Source organism: Ambystoma mexicanum, chromosome 1p, assembly GCF_040938575.1.
Source record: "Ambystoma mexicanum isolate Mex_15411 chromosome 1p, UKY_AmexF1_1, whole genome shotgun sequence".
Classification (NCBI taxonomy): Eukaryota; Metazoa; Chordata; class Amphibia; order Caudata; family Ambystomatidae; genus Ambystoma; species Ambystoma mexicanum.
Window position 1 is genome coordinate 1,459,007,429 of NC_090921.1, and position 27,973 is coordinate 1,459,035,401.

Here is a 27,973-nt window from a genome sequence, read left to right on the forward strand (position 1 = left end):
GTTTGTAAAAATTGTAATCAATTAAAACATGTTTTTGTAAAAAAAGAATGTACAAAGGATGCAGTCTGCCTGGGTGCATGCACAGTCATCTGCCTACTCTTTCTTTTACCTGCTATTCCCTATCCATGCTGGTGCTCGCGTCTCCTAGGTCTGTGTTTGGGATAGTATTGAAGCACAGTGGACTGTCGACCCGCGCCCACTGATGGCCCTTTTATTTGTGGCTGCCTTGCAATGGTCTTACGTTTTATTCGGGGGTTGATTTTCCTCCACCTGTTTGTATTAAAGGAATGAAAAAAAATGTGACGGTCCAAGCTAGACATCCGGCCTGGTGACCCGGTGGTAATAGAATGGTCATTGACTCAGGTAAAACCCTGGATTTAGGGAGTTAGGGACCCTGCGCTGTCCACGCGCTTGCAGCCTTGCTTCACGCAGGCGGGCAATAAGTTGGTCTTTTGAGATCGTAACAGTCATTATTGCCCACAACCACAGGCATTACCACTTAAATGTTTCTCAGGAATATTAGCACGGACTTCATGTTAGAAGTGAATGGGACAAACGTTTGGTAACTTGGCAATATGGATAAATGAACGGGTGTAATGATATATTGCAAACACGTGATGACGTCACTGCACCTCACTGGGCCTCAGCAACTTGCACCTGTAAACTCACTGTTTGATGGTGAGAGAGAGTGCACCGCGAGCACTGTTTATGTTAATAGATTTCTGCTGTTGGGTGTAGGAGAGTGATAAAAAAAATAGGAAGAAAAGAAAGAGAAGGGAGAAAAGGGTAACAGAAAGGGAGAGCGAATGAGAAAGACTGACTGGAGAAAAAACGGTTTATAGTGATTTGGTCGAAAACAAAAATGTCGAAAGACAAAATGTCGAAAAAAAATGTTGAAAAAAAAAGTCACATTTCTTTTTCAATAAGTTTTTTTTTCGAAATTGGGGGGTTCCCCCCGAACCCTGCTTTTTTCTATTTTTTTTATTTTACCCCTTTTTTTTACTTACCGAACCCAAAAAAAACCCATAAATATAAAAATAATAACTGCATTTTGACCGACCACCAGAAAAAAACTATATTAATAGAAAAAAAGAGTTAAAAGGAATAAGTAGTTGCAAAAGTGAAAGGAAAGATAAAATTATACAAAAAGTCTAAAAAGGGGATAGGAAAATAAGATTGGGAGAATGAAAACTTTTCAAATTACAAAAGTGAGAAAAAGAAAAGGACATCAGGGAGTTGAGGTCTGACACCGTTCACTGCAAATAACAAAATGGAGCCAACTGTGCACGAAAATGAGATTTCATGTTGCCTTTGAGGTCCTTTACCTTACTAAGCCAATTGGCCTGCGGCTTTCTGTTTTTCGTTATTCCTTAGCAACTTGCCAGTCTTCCTTGCTACTGCTATGGACTCCCTTGCTATGCCCAAAAAATATTTTACAAAATGTTTTTTTTATACAAGCTCCTGGGCTGTGGTTAGCGCCATGTGGCTCTTTGCTTCTGTAGTGGTTGACATTCTTCTTCAGGCCTCTTTAAAAAAAAATAAACATTAAAGGGTTTAGGAGTCTAACACTTTCCGCAGGTACCCTAAATAAGAAAGAATAGGAATACAAATAATTTGTCTTTCTGGAATTCTATACAATAATTGCTAGAGTCATTAAAGGTTTATTTCAGGCACACTTCAGGGGGTGAGTCAATGATTTAGTCTGTTCTTAAACACCTCAACTCAGCCTTTCATCCTTCTGAGGTCGATAAATGAGTACCAACACAGGTTGGGTGATATTGTATGTAACTAAACTAAACTAACTATTTGTTCTATATAAAGCGCTTAAGTGTAAGTGCTGTATAATAATAACACATCATTATCATTTGGCCATGGACGTCTGCTTGCATTCACAGTAATTTGGTAATATGGGCCTGCACACTGATCTTAACCATACATATGGCGATCCATTCTTGTATGAAATGTATATCACATTATAGTGATATTGTAATCATAGTTTCGGAGTGTACTAAGAAACAATGCTATGTGAGGCCACTTCCTGTTTTGCCAAGGGGTGAAAGGTTGTGTTCCATCGCTTCCTGTGATATCACTTTGGGGTGGGGTCAAATGACATCACTTTCTGTGATGTCATCAGAGCTCAAGGGTCGGGTGGGGTCACTTCCGCTACCCCTGGCATTTTGGTGAAATGACGTCCCTGCAACTTGCATCATCTTTATAATGCCTCCTTATAAAGATGGAGCACCTTGGAAAACAGGAGGTTACGAGGAATACATCACAGATGGGATTTGTTTGATACCACCTGTGCTGTATTCCTCGTAACCTCCTGTTTTCCAAGGTGCTTCAGTATGATGCCCCCTATTCCTTATGTGACCTGGTTAGGGAAGTAGTGTAGCTCACTGACTACTAATTATCATGTTCTAGTATCTTATGTACTTCAGATCTCTTGGTCCCCAGTCCTCTGTTTTAGGGATGGGCGAAGCTGCCAAGCCCAAGCCTGACGCCGAAACCACACAAACAATGGTAGATCAAACCTCCTCTAATGGTTTGCACCTATTGGTACTCATGGCTAATGTTTGAAGGATCTGGTCTTTGTCGTAGCTTGAAAACGGGGGCCAGTGGGAAGGGTGCAGGTGTGCGCCACCTTTCCCAAACTGCCACCCGCCAATGAAAACTCTTCATTAGTAGATACTGTGCAGATATGTCCAGTAAAAGCACCATGGGGAATCGTACCAAAATGTCGACCCGACAATTGCGATGGCCAAAAATGGCGACTTTATTTTTTTTACGCCCCTTACACCACATATATATGTGGGGGGATATATAATATAATATTAATATGGGGGAGGCTGTGGGGGTCTCCCCCTGAATATATATGTGGTGTAAACGGTTACAAAAATTGTCGGCATTTTCGGCCGTCGCAATAATCTCAATTACCATCACCACAGTGAGAAAGGGCGGTGCTGACCTGGCCAGCCGGGGCTGGACAACCACTGGACATGAGTGAGGGAGGTTCTTGAAGGAGCTTTTGGGAAATCAAAATCCCTGTTTGTCCTCAGAAATTCCAATGCAGCTCTGAGAAATCAATGGTTTGATTTGAAAAGATTTTCTTTGCAACCCCTGGCGCTAATTTTGATAATAGGGCTATTTTTACACCATGAACTATAATCGTGGTCCCAGCTTCCAGGTAGCTGGACAGAGATGTTGCTGATGCATCTGACGTCATATACGTCTTTTTCACCAGTCGACCCCACAGGGTAGGGTATCTACCTCAAGACATGACAACAACACCCAGACTTTGCCACAGTCCATCCGCGTGGCCAGCGTTACTGCCGCTCAGTAATGTCTCAGATCACGCGAGAGAGGCGCTGGCAGGGCTGGGCGGGAAGATGGCGGCTTCGCCACTCAATCTCCGGCCAAGCAAATCCGCGGTTTCTCGTATTGTTATCATCATTATAAGTGACAGGAAGGAACATCTTCAGTATCACACGTGTTTAATGCCCTTTGGCGTTTGTGTCGGCACTATTGCGCCCTGCACAAGGGAAGCCTTATCTTCTGTCAGCAGAGGGTACAGCCAGGCCTGCCTTATCAACCTCACCCCTGAACAGGCGGCACGTCCATGGTTTATGGCTGGCTTCTCAATGGCACCTTTCAACAATCCCCGAGTGGCAGCTTTGTCCCAGCGCCTATTGTGTGTCTAATTGCTATGTCTGATCTCGTGGCGCTTTCTCTCGCCTGTTGCTTGCATTGTGTTTTCAGAGAGGCGTGAGGTGAGGTGGGGGAGGCGGCGGCAACATCGGGAGGGCGCATTTACACCAAAGGCACTGTTGGGATATGTTCAGGTTCGGGTAGCGCGGCCCAGAATGTGTCTGCCATTCGTGCTTCTGTGCGCCCTTGCCCTCGTCGCCACTGGAGATTCTGCGGCCGTGGGCGCGCAGTGCCCCCAGTACCAGGTGGCGTTCAACCATTCCTGCTTCGAGTTTGTGAAACTTGAGCGCACCTTCCCGAGCGCCCAGAGTTGGTGTGAGAGGGGAGGCGGGCACCTGGTCTTCATCGACGACCATGGCACGCAAGAGTTCGTGCAGACCCAGGTACTGGCAAGCCGGGACTGGTGGATCGGGTTAGCCTGGAGCTACGGCTTGAACAACACCGCGGAAGGTAGGCTCTCTTTCTTGTAGGAACAGTATCACTGGGGACGTGCACAGGTAAACAAAAAAAAAGAAGCGCGTGTTTTCCTTATTATACATTATGGGGATAGTTGCAGTGCTTAATTTGTTTAAAAAACAAGTGCCGGGGCCCAAATATGTCCTAGCACTTTTGCGTCACTGCGGGCGGGCTGTTCCCCACCACTGCTGCCGCCACCCATAGCTGCCCCCCACAGTGTCGACATGTTTGGGGTTACTCTACAGCTCACACCTGTTCATTGTGGTTGATGGATGCACTGGCCATCACCACTTCTTACCAACAAATTAAGCACTGGATAGTACATTGTAGCTGAATACTGTTAAGGTCAACTAATGGCCTGACATCACTACCCTGGTTGATAGACACGTGGCCAACTGTTGTGATCACACAAGATGCTTCCGGGCTCTAACTAGTATGGTTGATTTAAATATTAGGTTCGTATTGGCCCAGAGGCAATTCCAGAGGGCCAATGCAATAGGCCTCTGTATGCTGGTTTGTTGGCCGAGTGCCAGTTGGGGGACTTAATCTACTGTGTAGATGGTAGTTGTCACAATGTGTACTGCCCTAATGTGCTTTAGAATAGACAACATGCCTCAGAGTCCCCCCCCCACACAAAAAGATGGGCAGGGGCTACTTAAGCAGTTTTGCATGAAACGTCCTTATCTGCATTTTGCCTATTTTTTAATGTATCAGGCTGACGCTGAGCTCTTATGGGCAGCAAGATGACAATGAATGCCAGGAGCTGGGGTCGGACATGGAATCCACACCCCATGGCCCCAGTTCCAAGACTTAAGAGCCACTAGACCAGTTCACCAACCCTTCAGAGCGTGGGGATCTCTTTTGGGGTCCACATGCACACTTGTTCCATCGCCAAAGCTTCATCCAAGCTGGCACAACAGGAAACCACAGCATTGAGGTCAAGCACGCCTGATTGCTGAATGTTTGTATTCAGGCAAATGGCCGCCTGTACGCTTGTCAGGGCTGCACATACCTCTGTGCAACTCATTCGAGGAATCTTAAAACTGGAGCAAATATGCGAAGGCCCGGAACGTCCCTCTGCTTCTCTTGAGTAACTCTTTTACAATTGCAGATGTGCAGCCCAGGCATCCTCCCGGCATATCCAGATGTTTTCCTGTTCTGAGCTTTGAGGGTCAGGCACGAGGTAGCAGGTGCACATCAAAGATGCTCACGCCCAACTCATCGGGTTCCCTGTTTACATTGGGGCAGGATTATGCTGCAAAAATTGCCAAAATGCGGCTTATCGACCAGGAGAGCAGTTGCGCAGCACAGACTAAATGCGGGGCATGCACCCATTTTTTAACATTATATTAAAATAACGAGACATTTGCTTTCAATATGCAGTCTTGCTGAATCTACTCTCAACCTAGAAAAAACAAATTTAGCATGGTTTAGGCAAAAAAAAATCAGATGACGTTTATGGTTGGCAATAAAGCAGTAGTGTTTGCAGATAAACTGATAACTCTGAGAAGCTCTTTTGCTGGCATTTCTGATCTTGCCTGGCAGGGGGCAGCCCTCGCCTATTCAGTCTTAATGGTGGCACCGGCCTCGCAAGCTGGGGAGGGGCAGCATCACCATTAAGGCTGAAAGGACGAGGCCACTGGAAGCTGAGGCCGTTTCCCTGAGGACTGAAACTCCCGCGAATGCGCTGGAGTTTCAGAATCAGGAAAACAAGACCTCTGCTTCCAGCGGCCTCACGATTTCTCCATAATGGTGGCGCCGGCCCACGGGCATCTCTTGCTTAAAAAGATGCCTGACAGGTGCGGCACCACCATTATGGTTAAAAGGCATTATTTTCTTAAGCCTGAAGCTCTCGCACACGAGCGAGAGCTTCAGGCTGTAGAAAAAAATGCCTTTTCGTGTAGTGGCCGTGGCTGCCAGGGGAGAATAGTGGGCCCCGGCAGGGCCCCGTCTCAAAACGAAATTTCGGAGCCTGCCGGGGCCCAGCCCTGGCAGGCCCGGCCCACTTAAAGCCCTGCTTGTGGGACACAAACATAGGGCAGTAGTATTAACAAAAACACATTTTAATGTCCTTATCTGCACCGACATGCAGGCATTGGGCTTTATTCTGACATATTTACCGTGGAGCGAATGAGGGAATGCCTGCGAGCAACTCAGATTTGCACCTGCTTCCCTATACATAGTTCACCAACGCGAAAACTGGAGCCGATCTAGAGATGCCTACGGGCACGCCTTTGATATGCTTATTTGCATATTTCCTTAACAAGGATTTGCTCAGGTGCATCACAGAGAGGCTCCAGGCAGCTCCGGATATGCCCCAGTTTTAGGCTCTGCCAGGGAGGTGTAAGACTGCATGTACCTATCTGAGACCCATCTGCCATCTCCAGATTTGCTCCAGTTTTAGGGTCTGTCAGGTGTAATATAGCAGGTGTTTATCTGAGATGCTCCTGTCATCTCCTACTTTGTTCCAGTTTTAGTATCTGTCTGACAGGTTTAAGATAGCAAGTGCATATCTGACATGCTCCTGGCATCTCCTACTTTGGTCCAGTTTTCGTATCTGTCAGTCAGCTTGCAGGTGTAAGGTAGCATGTGCATATCTGACATGCTCACGGGCATCTACTTTGCTCCAGTTTTAGTATCTGTCCATCAGGTGTAAGATAGCAGGTGCTTTCCTGAGATGCTCCTGTCATCTCCTACTTTGTTCCAGTTTTAGTATCTGTCTGACAGGTTTAAGATAGCAAGTGCAAATCCGAGATGCTCCTGGCATCTCCAGATTTGCTCCAATTTTAGCATCTTTCAGTCTGGTGTTAGATAGCGGGTGCTTATCTGAGATGTTCCTGGCATCTAGAGATTTGCTCCAGTTGTAGAATCTGTCAATCAGGTGTAAGATAGTAGATGCATATCTGAGATACTCTCGGGCATCTCCTACTTTGCTCCAGATTTAGGATCTGTCAGTCAGGTGCAAGATTGAAGGTGCATATGTGAGATGCTCCAGCAATCCCCAGATTGGCACTACCACCAATACGGGCACGGCGGAAGGGTGGCACACATAACAGACCTGCCAAAGCAGATCGCAGTGGCCGATTTGGAAGATAGTGGGTACATTTAGGAAACAGGACCATTGATTTCTCAGATCTGCATTGGAATTTCTGAGGACAAATAGGGATTTTAATTTCCCAAAGCTCCTTGAAGAACCTCCCTCACTCATGTCCAGTGGTTGTCCAGCCCATGCTGGCCATGTCAGCACCATCCTTCCCACTGTCCCCATGGCTACAGCAGAAACCTGAGACCTAACAAGGTCGGTTTTATGTTCCTTCTCATATACTATGGGTGGATCAAACCACACCCCTTTGGGATGTTTGGTATAACAGAAAAAGTTGAACCAATTGGTGTTTTCTGCATGTTTAAAGCTGAAATGCTGGCAGAGACCTTTTAATGGGTGGGCAAACAGGGTGCATGCCACATGCCCGCACCATGCAGGTGGCCCCCAATTGCCTCAGGGACAGACTCTGGAAATATCTACTCCGAGTGAGGAGCATCGTTCAGCAGAAGACTGTGCAGCGTGTATAGAGACTAGAGTTAAGGCAAACATAGATGGAAGTTGCCAATATTGTAACAATTAGACGTTGTTCATTAATTCGCTTAAGCCCACACCACCAATAAAAATAATTCCTCATTTCCCTTTATGTTTTCATATTATTGGGAAATTCTGTGTTGACGCCTCCTGAGACCTATAGCGCACGAGGCACTTTATGATTCCATCTGCTTGGGATATGCCTTCTGTATCCTTCTCCATTGAGCAGGTTGATGCCCCTTAAAGAGGCTCAGACTTTAGTACACAATTTCAGTGATAGGCTGGCAATTTTGTTGTTCCTGTTGATTGTTACTTGTAACACCTATTTACAGGCTGTATAAACAAAGGTTCAATTCGCCAGTTCATAAGATTTCTTAATTTTAGTGCCATTTCAAGAAGGTCAGCCATGACGTTGTGACCCCCCCATCTGGTCTCCACTCTCTCCCCTTTCTCCTCCTCACCCTTTAATGGTGGCATTAGGTGGGAAGTACTCCTGGCATACTTCTTATCCTCTAGGTGTATCAATAATGTCTATCACAATGACACTATCATGTCCCAAGGTTCTCAACCTACTCTTCTCCTTCTAGATCAGCGCCTGCCCTCTCTCAAACTTCTTCCCTTCTCCTGCCAGTCCTCCTTCTTCCTCTCCTCTCACCGCTCACCACCACTGACTGGAGTACCACGCCCCTGTACCCCCCTCGGAAAACTTTCAAAGGCGGTACCCAGCTTCACTTGGCTTCTCTGAATGCTCGCTCTGCTGTCAAACATTCCTCTGACATTTGTCTCCTTCTCGATGACTTTAACCTAGACATCCTCACTCTTACTGAGCGTGGTTCACTGCAGGCTCTCTCACTGCTCTTGACACTCTCCTTCCTGAGGGCTACAAAATCCTCTCCAAACCCAGACCCAACAGGCCCCTAGGTGGAGTGGCCCTGATTTTCCCTGATTGGGTCCCTGCTTCCTTCATACCCACTCAATGCCATTCTTCTTTTGAATGCCTCGGCTGCAGGCTTGGGTTCTCTCCTACTCTCTATTTCACCCTCGCCACTATCTACAGACCCTTTGGCCCTATCTCTCTCTTCCTCTCTGAATGGGCCAACCTGGCCTCCTCCCTCTCAACCTCTTCATCCAAACTCCTTTCCTTGTTGACTTCAATATCCACCACAACTCCCTTGAATCATCCACCTCACAGTTCCATGACCTTCCTTGACTGCCTCTCTCTCACTATTCTTCCAGCCCAACCCATTCAGCTGGTGACACTCTGCACGCCCTCATTTCTGGCGACATCACTATGTCTAATCGGGTCACCACCCTCCTCTCATGGTCTGACCACTCTCTTATCTCCTCCCACCTGGGGCCGTTTGGCCCGCTATCCGAGCTGCCCCACTCCCAGCACTGCCAGCCTCTTTTTCTGTCATCCGACTGATGAAGCAAGTGTCAGTTGGTGCTTTTGCTTCCACCTTCATCCCCCCTCCCACCCCGCCTTTGACTCTCCCTCTGTCTCTGTCCTTGCTAACCTGCACCTCTCCATCTCTAACACTCTTGACATCCTTGCTTCTGTCACGAGGATCTGCATAAATCCTGCCTCCAAGAACAACGGCTGGTACGACTCTGATCCATCATCTGTGAAACACAAGTTCAGAGTTGATGCATGGAAGTGGCAGACCGTGGGTTTACACTTTGACAAACTGGCCTGCCGTCTGCCCCAAAGGCAATATAATTTCTCTATCTGCTCCAAGAAGTGGGCCCACATCCAAGCCTGCATCTTCAGAGCCACTAATCACACAGCAGAGCTTTTCAAAATCTGCAAGGATTCACCAATCCAGCTGCAGCCTGCACCTCTCTCCTTCTTTCCTAGGTTCTCTGCACCGCTTTAGCCTCCCATTTCACGTCAAAGACTCGGGACATCCTATCCTCACTCTCCTTCACCCCCATCTCCACTCCCATACCTGCTCCCCTGCCTTCCTTGGCTCCCCACATTCTACCCCCCACACTCTCCTCCCTCTTGGCCATAGCACCAGACGAGATCTCTAAAGTTGTCTGCTCTATAAAAGTCTCCTCCAAACAGGAGCTTCCCTGCTCTTCCAGAACCATTAAGAATAACATCTCCTCTCTCGCCCTAGCTCATGCTGACTTCTGCAACCACTTCTACGTCACTGGCTTTTTCCCTCTATCCCTCAAGCACTCCCATGTAGACCCTCTCTTAAAAAAGCAGTCTGCTAACCCCTCATGCCTGGCTAACCATCGCCCTGTTAGAAGCTGGTCCTTGCCCAACTGATCCTCCATCCTGAACTTGTTGGTTGCCTCCATGACCATAAATCTGGATTCAGGGCATCTAGAGATATGGAAACTGATCCCCTGAACACGCGTGAAGTTATGCTGGCAGATCTCGACTCTAACTCTCCCGCTGTTCTTATTCTCCTTGACCTTTCGTCTGCCTTTGAGACGGTCCGCCATTCTATCCTCATAAAACGACTCAGTGATACCCTCGGCATCACTGACTAGGCACTGGATTGGCTGACCTCTTTCCTCAATAATCGCCCTTCCCAGTTGCAACTGGGCCCTTTCTCCTCCACCACCACACTTTCTACCTGTGGCGTCCCCTAGGGCTCTGTTCTATAGCCATGGTTCTTCAATATCTATCTCACCCCTCTGGCTCACCCGATCTCCTCCTTCTCTCCTGATTTCCAGTGCTATGCTGATGACACACAGCTTTCCTTCAAACTTCCCTCTGCTACCTACTCATCCTCCTCTCTCATCCCTGATTGTCGGCTATTCAGGTATGGTGTGCAGCTAACAATATCTGTCTTAATCCCAGTAAGATGGAGATCCTTCTCATTGGGACACCTGCACCCTCCTTTCCTCCTACCCTCAGGCCACCCTCTCTGGGCCCTCGACCCCCACCATCCTGTGAGGCCATAAAACTTGGCATCATCTTCAACTCCGCCCTCTCCTTTGCCCCTCATATCAAGGACGTTACCAAGAATGCCCACTTCCAGCATCACCTCCTCAGAGGCATTCTCTCTTTCCTCACCTTCCCCCCAGAAGCACAGTGTCTCCAGAGCTCTGGTCATCTCTACACTGGACTACTGCAACAGACTCTTTCTCAATCCCCTGTTTCCTCCTTGCACACCCTCCAGCTAATCCCGAATAGGGCTGCAAGACTTTTCATTGGCCTCAAGCCCAGAGACTGTATCTCTTCAGCCCTAAAATCTCTCCACTGGCTCCCCGTGGCTGCAAGGATCAAATTCAAAACCCTCTGTATCATCCACAAAGCTTTCTCGCGCCTGAGACCACGCTCGCTCCAACTTTTCCTCCCTAAACATTACCCTGCTAGAACCCTCCACTCCTCTAACTGCAACTCTCTGATTGTCAAACGCTTCTCCAAGCAGAGAGTTGGGGGCAGGTCTCTCTCCTCGGCTGGTGCATCTTTTTAAAACAGCCTTCCTGCCCCACTCAGACTTGAGTCGGACCTCCTTAAGTTCTGGAAACTGCTCAAAACTCTACCTCTTTCCCTTTCCCTACCCTGCTAATCATCCAAATGCCACTGAGCCCGGTGGCCTGGTCCTCATGAATCTCATTAGATACCAGGCCCTTGTACCCAGTCGATACCAGCACCACCCCCACTGCACTTCCCGGCTGGGCCCCTGCTTGGCGGCTCCACATCCCACACTTGGGAGTCGCTCGCATTGGCACTTAGTCTGAGGCCTCCTCCGTGGCTCCCCTTGGCACTTCCCTCCCAGTCCCCCACCAGCACTTGTCCATTCCTTGCCCCCCCCATCCATCCCTGTCTCCTGCAGTTCTCCTCACTGCACTAGCACGTCCAAGTAGCACAAGGTCCAGTTGTATAAGCGCCTAACAGATGCTCAATAAAATTAAAATAAATACATCTCTGACACTGGAATCATGCATGTATTGTAGAACATGACAGGTCAGCTCATTGAGCATGTGATGGAGGGGTGCATTGTAACTTGTTTCTCTGTATGAGTTAACTTTTCATCTTGTACTATCTTCATGCCTGCTATTTTTTGTTTTTTTATTTTATTTTTATAAATGATTTTGTGTACTAGGAACATGTCAATAAGAACAGTGACTGAAATGTCAGCAAACAAGATTTCCTCTGGGCTTGGGGGCTCTAGAGAGCCTGACTAAGATGGCTGCAGCCTTGTGAGCTCCAGCACACCTCATCTAAATCCGGGACATTATTCAGCGGTTCCACACTCTGAACCGTCACTACATGAGCAGCATCGCAAGGAGAGCAGCTGTGTCGTTACTTGGAAGCAATTCCCATCCAAATTGGTGCAGTAGAACCTCAAACACACGAAGGAACGTTGCATGGGGAGCGTGCGAAAGCTAGCGTGAGTGGGAGAAAGTCCCACTTTCAATTGCATTTGGGGACCTTCCGCTGCGGTATGGAATCGGCGGTAGCAATAGCTGTGCTCGACGAGCAGACAGGAACCCCGGTGGTGCTTTGGACACCCTACCAACTCCAATCAGAGAGTGAGGAGGACAGCGGCATAGCCCCGGGGGGATGTAGGCACCAGCGAGCGTCATCGGAGGTGGCCATCCCCACTCCACCATCGCGAGGGTGCGTTGCAGATTGAGGGTCTACCAAACACTGGCAACATAGCAAAGCGTACCCTGAAGGACTGGGTGGACCACCGACGGCGCGGCTGCTTTGCACCAGAGGAGAGGCGAATCGGCCTCTTGAATGCAGAGCCCAGAGGAGGGACCGGTGCACGGTGGAGAGCCCCGGAAAAGGTAATACGGAAGCCCTGACCATACCTTAGCGGGACCACTCATATCCACCCCACGCAGCGATAGAGCCACTGGCAGTACACGCGCTCTCCCAAACTCTAGAAGCGAAGCAACAGCTAGGCAACGCAGGAAGACTCACAAGCCCACACCGAGGTCACCAGTCTCGGAAAACGCTTGAGGCCGGAAAACGCTGCCCTTACTGCTCGACATGAACTGCAGGGCCCTGTAGGAGAGCTGTAAGGGGGGGCAACTGCAGCCTGCAACGCGGCCATACAGGGTGTGGGATTAGTAGCCAGCTGGACACAGCCGGATACCACAAAGAGCCTTGCAATACAGATCACTGACCTGGATTAAGGAAGAGGTCTCGAAGAGGACCCTGCAAAGTGGAGACTGCTGGGCAGCACGCTAGGCAACATGCGCCTCAGCTGTCTCTAAGGCGCTGGTGGGACAAAACAGACCCAAGCAACAGGCAGTGAGACCTTGAATGAGAGGTGGCAGCAGCTTTGAGTGCGGCAGGCTTACAGAGCCCCACTCACACCACTTATAACTCGTCCAGAATCACCTCAGGCAATTGTATACGGACCGGAAGACATTGGGCCTAGAAGTGCACTGAATCCAGCTGAGGTCCATTCACTGTCTGAGACACAGGCCCAAGGCGAACTACGTGGCAAGGTAGGAGTCACGGGAGAGAACCTGCAGCGTGAGCGGCCTGGTGGCTGGCGGTGTTGCAAAGCAGGGATAACCTGAGTAGAAACTACAGTTAGCTAAGCCCCAGAGGGACTGAAACAGTGATCCACCACACCAGGATCCAGCTACCTTCAACATAGACGGTGGGGCCAGCCATCAGGGCATAACAAGGCAGACTCAACATCTGGGGCACTCTAGCCAGCCCGAACAGGCGGCATCACAATGGAGCATAACATCTGGACGGCCACATACAAATAGCGATAGATCCCGTTAACCCAAGCCACATACTCAATGCCAACAATCTGGATTCAACTGACAGTAAGGGCATTATCAGCTTGGAGGAGGGTGACGAGAGGCCACCACACACCCATCCCCACGATCATAGCTGGATCATACACTCAAAAGCGGCCGACCTCAACTGTCGGGACCCTGAGCCAACGGCAATGTCCAAATCTGGGAAGGGAGGCAAACACCAAGCAAAACTACAATTCGACACACCAGCGCAAACCACGACGGGCAAGACGATGGAGATCCCTTCTGAGACACACCCTCCGACGACATTCCAAAACCCGGCCAGAGCATTTCAGGATATGAAATAAATGTTCTCTCGGCTGCAATCCAGTATCCAATCCCTCAACGGGAAGCTCGATTCACTTACCTGCAAGGTGGACCACATGCAGGTCTGCCTGGACAAGCACAGAGAGAGATTGGATGAATCGGAAAGAACAGTGTCAGAGGGTGAGGACGTGTCCACATCCACGGCAAGGGAGATGACCGAAGTGAAGAGAGTGCTGAAGGAACTCATAGACAAGCAAGATGACCTGGAATCCAGATCATGGAGGAACAACCCCAAGGTTGTCGGAATCCCGGAATCAGCAGACCAGAGGAAAATGGAATCCTTCGTGGGGGAGATACTAAGAGAAGCACTGCGTCAGGAGTGGTTCTCAACGGTCTGCATAGTTGAAAGACTGCATCAAATCCCCAATGGTAGGAGACCGATCCCAGGTGCACCGCCCGACCAATCATAGCTCGTTTATTGAACTATCGGGAGAGGGATGTGGCTCTTCGGAAGGCTAGGGAAAAGGGGACTTTCCTCTATAAGGGTGACACGATCCAACTGTTTCTGGACTTCTCTGATAAAGTACAGGCGTCGAGGAGAACATTTATTGAGGTCAAGAAGCAGCTGCGTGACCGGGGGATGAAATACGCAATGATGTTCCCGGCTAGGTTGAGTCGAACATGATGGGCGAGCGCTCTTCTTTAACATCCCGGAAGAGGCCACAGCATTCCTAGAAATGCAGCCAAGATCTCATCATCAGAGGGGGAACAATGACTGAAAGCGCACTTCAGTACTATATATTTTTATTGTGATGCGGTGCTAACGTTGGTTCATTTACGAGTTTAATGAGACAAGGGGAACCATGTACATTCACAAGTGTGCTAGGAAGTCGGGCTTCCAGCCACCCCCCAAGCAGAAGCTCAAATGTACACACAGTTAAAGGGGAAGGGGAAGTTGAGAGTTGGGGCACTCAGCGGGGAAGTGGGAGGAGGCTCATGTTTCAGAGCCGAGGCCTGCCCCCGAAGTGTCCAGACTTTGGGGGGGGTAAGTCCAGGAGTGGGTAGGGGGTGGGGTCATGTATCACTGATGGATTGGGGTTGTCGGTGGGAGATGGTGGAGAACTGATACACTTAAGTAAAAAACTGCACTACACGCAACATTCGCACAACATCTACAGTGGCCTGTTACTACAAGGGATATTCCATACCTAGGTAGGGGTGATGGCTACACTTAAGCTCTGCACATGGAATGTTAGGGAACTGAAATGTCCCACTAAACATTGGCAGATTTTTCTTTATATGCAACAGCACTAGATTGGAATAGCATTCCAACAGGTGACTCACCTAACATCCGAGTCTGAGTCCAAATTCGAAAAGCCCTGGGGGTGTCACAGATATTTCTCCTCATACTCATCATATGCGAGGGGGGTGTGCACCCTAATACGCAGCACGATCGGTTTTCATCCAATTAAGGTGGTACGGGATGGAGAGGGGAGAGGCCTTATAATTCAGGACAATATCCAGGGAAAACTCTATACACTAATTAACTACTATGGCTCTAACCAGGATACAGTGGGAGCTCTGGAATCGGTGGATCGGCAGCTAGAGGAGCTGCCACCTGGTGAAATAATCTGGGCAGGCGATTTCAACGCAGTGATGCAGCCAGAACTCGATCGAACGGGAGGATACCAGGGCCCTGGGAAAAGAGGTACTAGCCGGTTGCAAGGTATCTCATGGGAGATAGCAGACGTGTGGCGGGTGAGGAATCAGACATTGCAGCAATAGACTTGCCATTCAGCGTCACATAACTCAGCATCAAGACTGGATTTCTTTTTGATATCTCATTCGCTGCTGGGGCAGGTACAAAGTGGAGATTCTAGGCCGCATCTTATCAGATCACGCTCCTGTCACACTGATGCTCGGGCTACAAGGCCGGACCAGTGGCTGACCCCCATGGCGGTTCAAAAGTGAGGGCCTCACAGACACCGTTTTTCAGAGGGGTCTAACATCGGCTATTGACACTTTTTTTTTAGATAAATGCGGGATCAGCAAAATCTGCAGGGGTATTGTGGAAAAGCTTCAAATGCGTGATAAGGGGGGAATGCATATCGAAAGAAACCGGTACTCCGGCAGATTAGGAGGGAGTTAGTTGCCAAGGAGAGCAGCATACACACGTTACAGATGGCAACTCCAACTCCTACTCTGACGATTGGGGAACAGGCAGAAATTCTGAAGCACCTGTAAGAATATCAAACCCTAGCACTCAAAGAGGCCAAATACATGGGAAACCTGACCAAAATGCACCAGTATGGGGAGGAAAAGGCACCAGGTTGGACACTAGCAAGGGCGACCAGGATGGAGAACCTAGGTGGCAGGGTTCAAGCCATAGCAGACGAGCAAGGACAAGACCGGTTCGAGGACGGAGCTATAATGTGTCCGTTTTTTAAATTCTATAACCAGCTGTATTCCTCCCAATCCCATGTCACTCAGGCAGACATTGAGAGATACCTAGACCAAGTAGGCCTATACTGGTGTACAGACGACCAGAAAGAACACCTGTGCCGACCCCTGTCACTAGCTGAGGTGCTGCACGCTATAAAATCCTTGCCAAACGGGAAGTCGCCTGGACCCGATGGGCTCACGGCAGAACTTTACAAACACTATGCTGAGAAACTGGTCCATTATCTGTTGGAAATGTTCCAATACAGCTTAGAGGTAGGACACCTACCCGAGACACTCAGACAAGCGGTAGTGGTAGTATTACTGAAACAGGTTAAACCCGGCAATGACTGCTCCTTTTACCGCCCAATTTCACTAATCAACTTAGACAATAACATCTTTGCTAAGATTCTAGCATCTCGCCTGGCCCCAATGATGTAAACAATGGTAAGAGCAGACCAGGCAGGCTTTATTCCGGGTCGGTTCACATCATATGGACTCCGGAGAATGTTCGGACTGATTTCAGCAGTGGCACTCGGGGACTCGGTCGTGGCGGCCCTGCTGGATGCCACGAAGGCATTTGACTCGGTTGAATGGCCGTTCCTGTTCACCGTGTTGCGCCGGATGGGGATGGGCGAGCAATATATTGCCATGGTTAATCTGCTATACACCTGACGAGTCACCAGGGTGAGGGTGAACGCTCAGTTGACACCCAGCATGGCGCTCGAAAGAGGAACACAACAGCGGTGCCCTCTTTCACTGCTGCTCTTCACGTTGGCAATTGAGCCATGCGCTGAAAGGATAAGGGAACTGCACCTGCATCGCGGGGCAGACTACACACCCACCGGGTGATAATGTTGCTATACGCGGATGACATGGTGTTATTTGTCAAAGACCCCAAGAATAACCTACACCCAATTATGGGGGATGTCTAGAGCTTCGAGGAAATATCGGGGCTAAAGTTTAATATCTCTAAATCAGTGATTTTCCCATTAACAGAAAGAGTAGAACAATATCAGGATTGGTGGGGATTTCAGTGGCACAAGACTCAAACTCGCTACCTGGCTGTCGACATAGCCAGAGATGAAAAAGTGGTATATCATAGCAACTATTTGAGACCCCTAGATCAAGCCTGTGAAGCCATGGCGAGATGGCAAAGCCTCCCCCTTAACCTGTACGGTCGAATATCCGTCATCAAAATGACACCGCTCCCTAGATTTCTTTATATCTTCCTCAATGCTCCGATAAGAATCCCGGGGTATTTTTCTGCAGACTGGAATCAGCAGTCCTACAATTCATATGGGCGGGCACCGGCAAACCGGCTAGAGTGTCCTGGGACAAACTAGCAGCACCCATTCACGCAGGGGCTCTTGCACTGCCAAATTCGAAACCTACTACAACGCAGCCCAAGCAGGTTTTCTTAAGTATTGGTACGACACGCAGGGAGAGAGGCGTTATGTAGAGATAGAAAGAGCATTAGCAGCACCGGACCTACTCAGCTCGATTGTCCTAACAGCACTAAACAGGGCACACCACTCCCGTAACCTGGTGGAGGTGACCTATAGCGCATGGACACGCATGGAACATAAAAGGAGAGGAGAGGTTCTCTACTCGCCCCTGCTCCCTCTAATACACGTCACCGGGATTCCCATCACAGGAGAGGTGAGGTTTGCAGCCATGGTAAAAAGACTAAGGGTGTCACACTTCGGCGAGCTATTCCCCGAAGGAAGGTTCATAACTTTGGAAAGCCTGAGAGGGAAAGGCGTATTATCGGCCTTAGACATATTCTTGTATTATAGACTGAGAGTGAGCCTACAGCAGGTGTTTACCACATTCCCTGATCAACCACAGACCTTACACATGCTAGATAGACTGACTGATCCTCGGCACCATAGGGCGCAAAGTGACATCTGAGCTGTATTCTATGGGTGTTCAATCCAGGGTGGAGACAGACACTACACCCAAAGTGAAATGGGAGATAGCCTTGGGGCGGGAGATTCCGGACAATACTTGGAGATACTGCTGCATGGGCACCACGAGAGGGGCACTCAATGCACGATTTAAACTCATTCATTTCAAATATCTACACCAGTACTATTACACCCCCGCCAAACAGAAGACATTTTTCCCCGACACCTAGGGGAGATGCGTCAGATGTAACGCGGAACAAGCAGATTTCCTCCATACGGCCTTGGGTTGCCCGACTATACATCAATATTGGGAACAGGTGTTTGACACAATAAGTGGTGTCACGGGACAGACAATAGGCCCAGATCCGCTGATAGGCCTGTTAGGATACACCAAGGGGATTCCCAAAAGCACCAGGAAACTTGTTGACCTGCTACTCATACTGCCCAAAAGGCGGGTGTCACTGGTATAGGGGGCGGGGGGAAATGGAGCCCTAAAATATCACAGTGGCGAGCGGATATACTGTATTGTATTGTATAGACATGAAAAACAGGCGGGTGTCATTAACTCGAGGTCGATGCAACACTAGCAGTATGTGGGATGCGTACACTCACTTTTTGATTCGACAGCCTGATACCACAGAGGCGACGTCGCCCCCACCCGAGGGCGAGGTGTAACCGGCTGAGCGGCCAACACAACGCTTGGAGTAAGGACGCCGGGAAAACATAATATAAAAATAAAGCAAGAGACTGATAACGGCCTCCCAAGATTGTATACAAACTGGCTTCACTGTATGATGTCCATAATGTTAGAGCTTATGTATATATCATACTGCATTAATGTTAAAGTGTATCAAGGGAATAGGGGAGGGGAGGGAATGTTGGCACATGGTGCCGTGCAATTTTTTACTTTGAAATGCCAATAAAAAAAAAGTTACAAAAAAGAAAAAAGATTTCCTCCGGGCTGAGATGTAGCATTCATATTTGAAAGTCAGCTTGTGTATATTTGGGGTGTGTTTGTTAGCTGAAGATTTCTGAATCAGGCCTACCTTTTATGAATCAGTAGGTTATACAGGGATTACAACAAGGTTATGAGTTTTTGGGATTGGTCTAATCTTTCGCTGCTAGCTTGACCTGAAAGATATGGTGGGACTTTGTGCTTTAGGAATTGGGGCTGACATTGTCAGTCTTTAAGGTATTTTCTCTTGCCCTCTGAATAATGTTTGTTTGTTTGTTTGTTTATTTATTTATTGTGCGCACCAGACCCTTGGGTAGCAGGGCGCAAGAGAACAAGGAGGTTTATAGCTTAGTAATGAACTGTGTTGGTCTGTTTTTGGGGATGGTGATTTGACTGGTGGTTCGAGGTGCACCCATTTCGATTTTAATAAGAGTTTGGGGGCTAATTGTTCTCGAGTTGGTGACAGGCTTGGAGGACATTGCGATCTAGAAGTTGCTGTCTTGGTACCCAAGAGGCTACTCATTTCCAGAATTCTGTGGGTGATTTGTATTCCTTTCCGATTGATTGATGTGGAGCTTTCTGCCAATAGTTATTTGTCACTTGGATAGGCTTAAGAGTCAGTAATTAGACTCTTTCAGGGCAAATAGGCAGTTGCATTTATTTTTGAGGGTGGTTCTAAAAATTGAGTGTGTCTTCAATGTTCCTGTGTTTGTTGCATGCAGCCTATCCCACGGGGAGATAGACGGTGCATATTGTGTCACGGGGGGATCGATCAGGGGCAACGTGCTCGCCTTGGAAGCAAGATGACACGGACCAACACAGGTTTGATCCCCGGATCCACGGTTAGACACCTCTGGGTATTTACTGCATTATAAATAAACAATCATATCATATCATGGTGACAGAAGGGAGGGATAAGGTGAGTGGTCAAAGAGCAGAGGTGTCCAGTTACCATGGCAATATTGTCACAAATAATGGCTCACATAGAGTTTTGCAGTGGAAATATTAAATTCTCTACATTTAAAATCTGGAAGCAAAACTCTCTTTATGAGTAAACAAAAAAAATTGTCTTTCCTGAGGGAATATTGTAGGCAAATCATTGCTGGCAGCCTGTAAACCTGTACTGTGCTGAACCTCATAGTCTATGGGGTGTGTTGCACGCATACATGCGCACACACCTACCCTACGACAGTAGGGCCAAAATCCTTTTATAGTGATCTAACTGGAGTAACAAATGCTGGGTGCCCACCTACCCCAATTGATGGACCTGTTAATACTTTCTCATCAGGACAACCCCATCCTTCTCTTTGAAAGAGCCTCCCTGGCTATCCATCACAACACTTGGTGAAAGCAACCCCACAGTGGGACCACTACTGCTATACAATGTTCTTCCCTGCCTAGAATGCAGACTGCAGACTGTCCATAAGTGGGATCTACATAACTCTGTGCTTCCTAGATTTACTACACTTGGCCGCCTAGATTGCGTTTTGTTGATCCTATTTCCAGAGAGAAAACAGACTAGGATGAGCTTTGTTCCCCATGGCTCCATATAGGCCATAGTAGGATAGGTAGGAAAGGAGGAGCTATGGAGAAGGGTGCTGGTCTTGGAAGCTTTTTTAAACAATTGTGTTACATTTGTGGAGATACTGTATGACAAGTACTGGGACGAGTAAAACTTTGCATTAATAACTAGACAACCTGACCACTCTGCTATAACCCTATCCCACGAAGGGTGGAGCAAACTTGGCTTCATTTCATGTAACATCGCACCTCCATCTACATAACTCTGTGCTTCCTAGATTTACTACACGTGGCCGCCTGGATTGCGTTTTGTTGATCCTATTTCCAGAGAGAAAACAGACTAGGATGAGCTTTGTTCCCCTTGGCTCCATATAGGCCATGGTAGGAGAGGTAGGAAAGGAGGAGCTATGGAGAAGGGTGCTGGTCTTGGAAGCTTTTTTAAACAATTGTGTTACATTTTTGGAGATACTGTATGACAAGTACTGGGACGAGTAAAACTTTGCATTAATAAATAGACAACCTGACCACTCTGCTATAACCCTATCCCACTAAGGGTGGAGCAAACTTGGCTTCATTTCATGTAACATCGCACCCCCATGTTGTAGCGTGCAGTGCTCACACTCTGCTGGGGCCAGTGTGCGGGTAGGCTGTGCTGCACGCTAACGCGTGCTACAGAATAAACACATGGATACAGCATTCTCTCTACTGGTCCCAGCTCGTGACTGCCCTGTGCACAAGCATGGGGCCATCTTTATTCCGGCTTGCAGTGGCGTCCTACATCACTGCTTGTCTTAACGCCATATCACACTCCTCCCTTTTAATACAGATGCAAAACTTATCAACAGTATCAAACATAACATTTTCTAAAACATTGCAAACTGGGCACATTTCTCTAGTTTCATAATTGTGGACTTAGGTATTTTATCATAGTCTTGCAGTTACGCCGGTTGGCACCTGGACTCATGTAGGGGGAATCGTCGTTCTCTTACTTGATCTGGCGCATCTCCAATCTTCTCACAGAGATCCCCTGTCACTAGGTCATCGGCTTTTTCTGGTAATGTCCATCCACCGTTGTCGTCGTCACCATCACCTATTTCCAGATGGGGTGCGTGACTGCTCACACGCCTCCTGTGCTCTTTTCTTTCTTGGTTTGGTGATTTAGACAATTTATGGAAGAAGCTGGAGTTTCTTGTCACTTGTCCTTGGCCGTCTGCGGCCATTACTTGTGATTTGTGTACATTAACCACTCTGACTGGTGTAAGTTCGTGGTTGAGTGACATTCCCCCCACCCCCTGGGTTCCAGTTCCAGATGAGAACCATGTCCCCCACTGCAATATCTTGGAGGCCTTGTCGTATCTTTTCTCGTTCAATTAGTCTTTCTCTGTTGACTCACACCGCTTCATTGTCTATCGTACCTGGCTTCTCCCTTCCACTTCAGGGAGAAGAGTACAGGGGCATCTTTGGAATAACGCTTCTGCTGGTCCTACCCCCTGTGGAACAAAGCGGGGTGGTAGGATATTCGAGTGGAAAGTGAAATAGGGCCTTTTTTTTCGCACAACCCTTCACTGTGGGCGATCCAGAATCTTTTGTTTAGGGTGCACATTAGATGTTCGTCCTCCCCATTGGCTTGTGGCCATACTGGGGTAATTTTTCGATGCCTAATTCCCGGTTATGACACATATTCTTCTAGACCAGTGTTCTGATAAATTCTTCAACTCTTTGTTCAAGGGCAGGGAACTACACTTTCAATTGGAGGCGGCTCTTTGTCTTGGCTGCTCCTCGGCTTTCATGGTGCGCCAGTGCGATTACCCTTTCTACTAGTGCTGTGGGGACGGCCATGTGTGAGCCTGTTAGGAGGAGGCCATCCTCTGTGAATGTTAGTTCATGCTTTACCTTTCAGAGTTGTTCTAGCATTGACTTTGCTTCGTGAGATTTATTTTGGAGGCTTTCTAGTGCTGTCTTCCATTACCGTGATGCTATAGCCTCTCTCAGGAGTTGGAAGCAGCTGTTGCTCATCAATGCTTCCCTCAGTCATAGACTCGTTTCTGCCCTCTTTCAGGTCATCAATGTCTCCACTTGGATGCCTGGACAGGTAATTGGCTGCATTATTCATGCCCGGCCGGTATACCAAATTTCCACCGTATTTTTGTAGCACCAGTAGCCATTTCTCAATGCGTGGTGGGGGGTTTGCTGATCCGCCTGTCATAATGAGGAGTAACGGTATATCATCCTTTATTATCTGGAACGCCTTCTTGTATATGTATAAATGAAAATGGCAGCATCCTCAGAGTACTGCCAGGACCTCCTGCTCAATCTGAGAGTACCTCTGTTCAGTGGGAGATAGCATGCGACTTGCATAGGCCACTGTTTTTGGAATTCCATCTGTGCTGGCCTGGGTAAACATGGCTCTTAGTCCAAATGGGCTGGCGTCAATGACAATTTCGGTGCTTTTTCCAGGGTGGAAGAACGCTAATGTGCAGTCATCTGATAGGGCAGATTTGATGTCTTCAGAAGAATTTCGCTCCAGTGGTGTCCATTGCCACGTTGTAGAGTGCTTGGTGAGGTTCCTCAGGGGTTCGTATAATGTTGCTAGATCTTTTATAAATCGGCCACAGTAAGAGACCATTCCTATGAAGCTTTGCCTATGTCCTTGACTTTGGACGGGTCCGCTCCTTCTTTACATATAAGCCCAAAGAATTCTATTTGCTTCTTTAGAACTCACATTGGTCACAAGGGAGTGTCCACTCTCGTGTCTGAATTCTTTCCAGCACAGCCGCTAAGTGTTCCAAGTGTTCACTTTCTGGCCTGGCGAAAACCAGTATGTCATTGCTCACATTCAATGCCCCTTGCAGACTTGCCAATGCGCCCCGGATAGTGATCTGAAACACTTCGGCTGCCAACGAGAACCCAAAGTGGAGCCTTTTATAACAGAAGAGGACAACATGAGTTGTTAATGTGGTTATGTCTGCTGTCCTGGTGGAGCACAAGCTGTTGATATCCAGCTCTCAGATCCAGCTTGGAAAAGAAAGTGGTGCCGTCCAGATCTGCCACTATCTTATCAATTGTTGGTGCTATGTGGTGCTCCCTCTTGATTGCATTGTTCGGGAGCCTTATGTCCACACAGATCTTCACACTGCCAGGTTGTTTGGGTTTCCGGGCGATGACTATTTGGGATACCCACGGCATTGGTCCTTCTAGCCGTTCGATTATGTCCAGATCGATGAGGTGTTGTATTTCCCTTTCGACTGGTTCATATAAATGGAACGGTACTCGCCAATGTTTCAGCGCTAAGGGTGGGATGGTTTTGTCTATGTAAAGATGTACAGCATTCCCTGACATGCACCCAATGCTCGTTAATACATTCCTGCAGTGTTGCACCCGTGTTTCCACATCTTCCACAAATATTCTGAGTGCAAATTGTACTAACTTGAGGGCTTCTGCCGCAGCGCATCCTAGCAGGGTCTGGTCGCCCACTCTGGATACAAAAAAAAACATGCTTTGATGGTGTTTTCCTAGTGCTCTTCCGAGACTCCTAGGGGTAACGGAGTCTGGCTCCCAAATGTGAATATCCACACATTTGTTTCTTGGAGTGGTGGTGTGTTTCGCAGCATCCGGTAGTGAACTACTGCCATCACATTAACTGATGCCCCAGTGTGCAAGATGGTCATGTTTAGGATGGTCACTGAGCATTTCAATTGGCATTTCTTCTTTCGTCCGATGCTGTTACGCTCACCTGGTATCCACAGGGACGCCACCCAGCTGGGTTACTCATTGGTATGCTTCTCAGCTTTGCCTTGATCTGGTCTGCGGGGAAGGGTCTGCCTGAAAATACAGGATGATGTGTTCAAGACAGACCGACTGGGGTAAGTATCCTCCCTCCACCCCCATATGCTTTCAGTCCCTCTGGCGCCCTCTCCCCACCTTGTGGTAGAATTAGGCGTGCTCTCTGTCCTGCCTTCTTTGCAGGGGCACGTTGTCTTTCATGGGCGGGTGCGGTCCAGTTATTTCACTGACACCGGCCCATTTGATATTGTTCAGGTAGGTCTTATTGCTGTTCTTTAGTTTTGTTGCTATCCTGCATGCCTTTCTTTGTTTAAAATGTCTCTTTTTCATCCCTTAGGTATGCAGAGCTTCAGCGCGGCGGACTGTCTTGGTTGAGCCCCGCTGGTAAATGATGGCGCAGTAAGAACGCTATGATGCGGTAAGTAAGCGCTATGCGCAGTGCTGCGAAGTCTTGCCTTTGCTAACCTGTGTTTTCCTTCCTTGTAGGTTGCGGTGTTCTTCAGCGCGAGTGGAATGTCCGGAGTGGTGCCAGCCGAGAGGCGTCCAGCCAGATAAGCCTTTTGAGCAGTTCGTAATTTGTAAATGTCTCTTGCCGCTATCTTCCTCTTTCAGGTCGTTCTGTCCGGGAGGCGTGCAGATTCGAGGAAGCTGTTCTCAGTAGCTGAGAGTGTTTAAAGATGAAGACTGCAGGTAAGATGCTGCTGCTAATGATGTTCCTTTTGTCTCCTTGCAGGTTCTGCTTCTCCGAGGTTCGAGGGAATAGCTGGACATGGTGAGTGTCACGTTGCAAGCTGCAAAGTAACACAAAGCATGTTCTGCAGTCAGGATGTGGTTTATATAGCCCAGGTAAAGTAGTACCAGGGAAAGTAGTTACAGGCCTGCCACACCCAAAACACTAGACCGCAGAGCTTGGTTCATAGGAACCAAGTTATGTGGATGCCTCCATGTTGGCTGACAATGCAATAAAGTAGTTCCCGAGCACATTGTTGTTCATGGTGTATGAGCCTGGCGCTATAGGCGCCAGGACTGGCCCCATGAGGGCTTTTGCAGAGGATGCCAGGCTCTAGAGGTCCGAGTCCTGACTCCACCTGGCCAATGGGTTTGCCAGAATGGGTTTTGGGCGAGGGTTCGTGACAGATGCTCATGACTGCCGAAATGAAAAAGACATCTTTGTCTTCCTAATCACCTTGCTGATGTAGTTTTGCACTCTCAGCTGATGTAGCATTAGCACTTTGTGGTGGTTTGCCTTGAGCTGGTGCCCTTGGTTGTTCCTTCCCACTGGATACTGTCGCTGGTGCCGGTGCTCTGCAAACACGTGCGTAGTGAGTTTGGTTACTACATCTAGTAGACGTGTATCGTTTTGCTGGGCAGTCTTTTTTGTGAGGAAGGTCATAGCTGCATTGCGGGCATGGTGTTGAGGTGGAATTAGCTCGCTGTCTTCTTTGTCGCCAAGTGCCTCTACTACCGCAATTGTTCAACTGCACATACATTTTTAACTGCACATGCTTCCTCTAGCTTGACAGATTTTAAAGCCACCTCCATTCTGGAGGCCCTAATGTCCGCCACTTCATGGGAGGATCCTAGTTCTAGAATTTGTGGCAATGTGATTCCTGGTTTGAGGGGAACCTGGCGACGTAGCTTTACTAAGTACCATGCTATTATTATCTGCAGCCTCACTTCTTCTTCTTCATAAGTCCATACACAGGTGGCGAGTTACCTCAGGAGGCTGTGGCATGCGTCCAGCTTTTCTTCACTCTTTTGCATGGCTTTCCTCATCACAATCTTCTCATAATCACTGTTAACCATAGGTGCAAAGTATGCAGAAAGGGCCGCAATTGCTGCCACATAAGAGCCATCTGCGGGACCTAATGTCTTAAATACTTTGTGGACCGCAGGGCCTACTGAATACATCAGTGTGGACTTCATGGCTTTGTTGTCGCGCTAGCCTGTGTTTTTGAAATACATTTTCAGGTGTTTGTGCCAAGGTCCTCAGCGTGGGCCTAGACTGGCAGGAGCTCCATCAACATCGATCTCACATATTGTTGCTAAGGAGCCTTGCTGGCGGGATGGGGCACCATCTTCATTCCCTGACATGGTGTCACTGACGTAGGGTCCCCCGGTACCATCAGGTGTCTTTGCCCTTTTTGTGCTGGTGGGTGCACGAGCATTCCGGAGGAGCCACAACCCTTCTCAACCAGCGATGGAGGACAAAAAGAAAAGGGCTTGCCCACGGTTGGCGGAATAAAGTGGTTGGGCACACAAGCACTCTCAGGGAGGGGTGGGACGCGGATAAGCCTCCCCTGCCACGTGTAAAAAAATTCCAAATCTTCTTTATTGGTATATCATCTCTTACTGTATATAATAAAGCTGTGAATCCACTGTGTTGGTAGGGTTAACCAAAAATGTAGATGGGGTGCCTCTGATGGGTATGCAAAGTTGTGGCAACACAAGAAATGGCCCGGGGCCCTTACCGGCGGCATACTGAGATGATGGATGGTGTTTCCTGTATGATCGGGTCGCACCTAATGTGAGCGTTCCAACGCTGGGCGCTCACCTGCTTCCGATGAAGTCAGTGGGTCCGGGCGTGGAGCAGCCTCGTCGTCATTGTTGTAGCGTGTGGTGCTCACATGCTGCGGGGGCCGGTGCACATGTAGACCACGCCGTGCAGTAATGCGTGTTGTAGAATAAACAAGTGGACACATTGTTATCTCTGCTGAGCCCGATCGTGACTGCCTTGCGCACGAGCGTGGTGCCGTCTTTATTCCGGCACGCAGTGGCGTCCTACGTCACTGCGTGTCTTCACGCGATAACACACTCCAGATTAGAATGCAGTGGAAGATTGCAAAACTGGCCCACCATCCCAAGGTATAAAACTCTAGCGTCGACCTCTAACAGCATAATCTGGAGGCGCCTGTCCATGGCATCCATGGTGTGGTCAGAGGGCACGAAGTTGTGCAAGAGCCCTGTTACTGCTGCTCATGTGCTGCTAGATAGTTAGAGCATTGTGCCTCTCTAGGCCGAACGTTTTTTAATAACATATTTTGAATGTGATGACACTTATTTTCAAATAAAAGTAACTGGTCCTTAGTCCAATAAAATATAATCTCACTGGTTTCTACCAGCTGGTAAACGAAGAGTAGTTATTTTGTGCACATCAGCATCATAAAACCTCTTCAAACATATTCTTATCTCAAGCAATGGAACAAAGAGTCTTTTGACATTTAAAATAAGGAAGCACAGCACTGTAGAGGTGTGGCTCCCTGCCGGGGAGATTGCTCGCATCCTAATTGGTCGTGTGCTCGCAATCACAGCGACCAGACGGCCGCACGGCTCATGTGACGCCTAATAAATCAGGAGAGCGCTGCAAACACAGCTCGAATTAATGCAACTGTCTGTCATTTCTCTTCATCTTGGAACCCAGGGGTTTACATTAATGTAATTATCAGTAATGTTGAACTATACAATTCTGAACTATAATGTTACATGTGTTACATGTGATACTTAAGTTAATGCAATGTCTGAGATGTATTCAATAAATACACAATAATAATCGTAGGGTCATTAAGGTGGTAACGGCCCTCAGCCAAGTTAATAGGGGGGCCAAAGGATGTTACTCCCTAGTAATGA

At 48.2% G+C, this 27,973-nt stretch overlaps 1 protein-coding gene across 2 annotated transcripts in view; it reads left to right on the plus strand.

Moving 5' to 3' along the window:
- The first annotated feature begins 3,829 nt into the window (after positions 1-3,829).
- The window catches only part of LOC138455382 (polycystin-1-like protein 2), a 900,768-nt gene continuing 876,624 nt past the window's right edge, over positions 3,830-27,973 (plus strand). For both annotated transcript variants that reach the window (XM_069607102.1, XM_069607103.1), the window contains exon 1: positions 3,830-4,155. In XM_069607102.1, the coding sequence (XP_069463203.1) occupies positions 3,861-4,155 (295 nt within the window). In that variant the 5' untranslated portion in view covers positions 3,830-3,860. The remainder of the gene's footprint in view (positions 4,156-27,973) is intronic.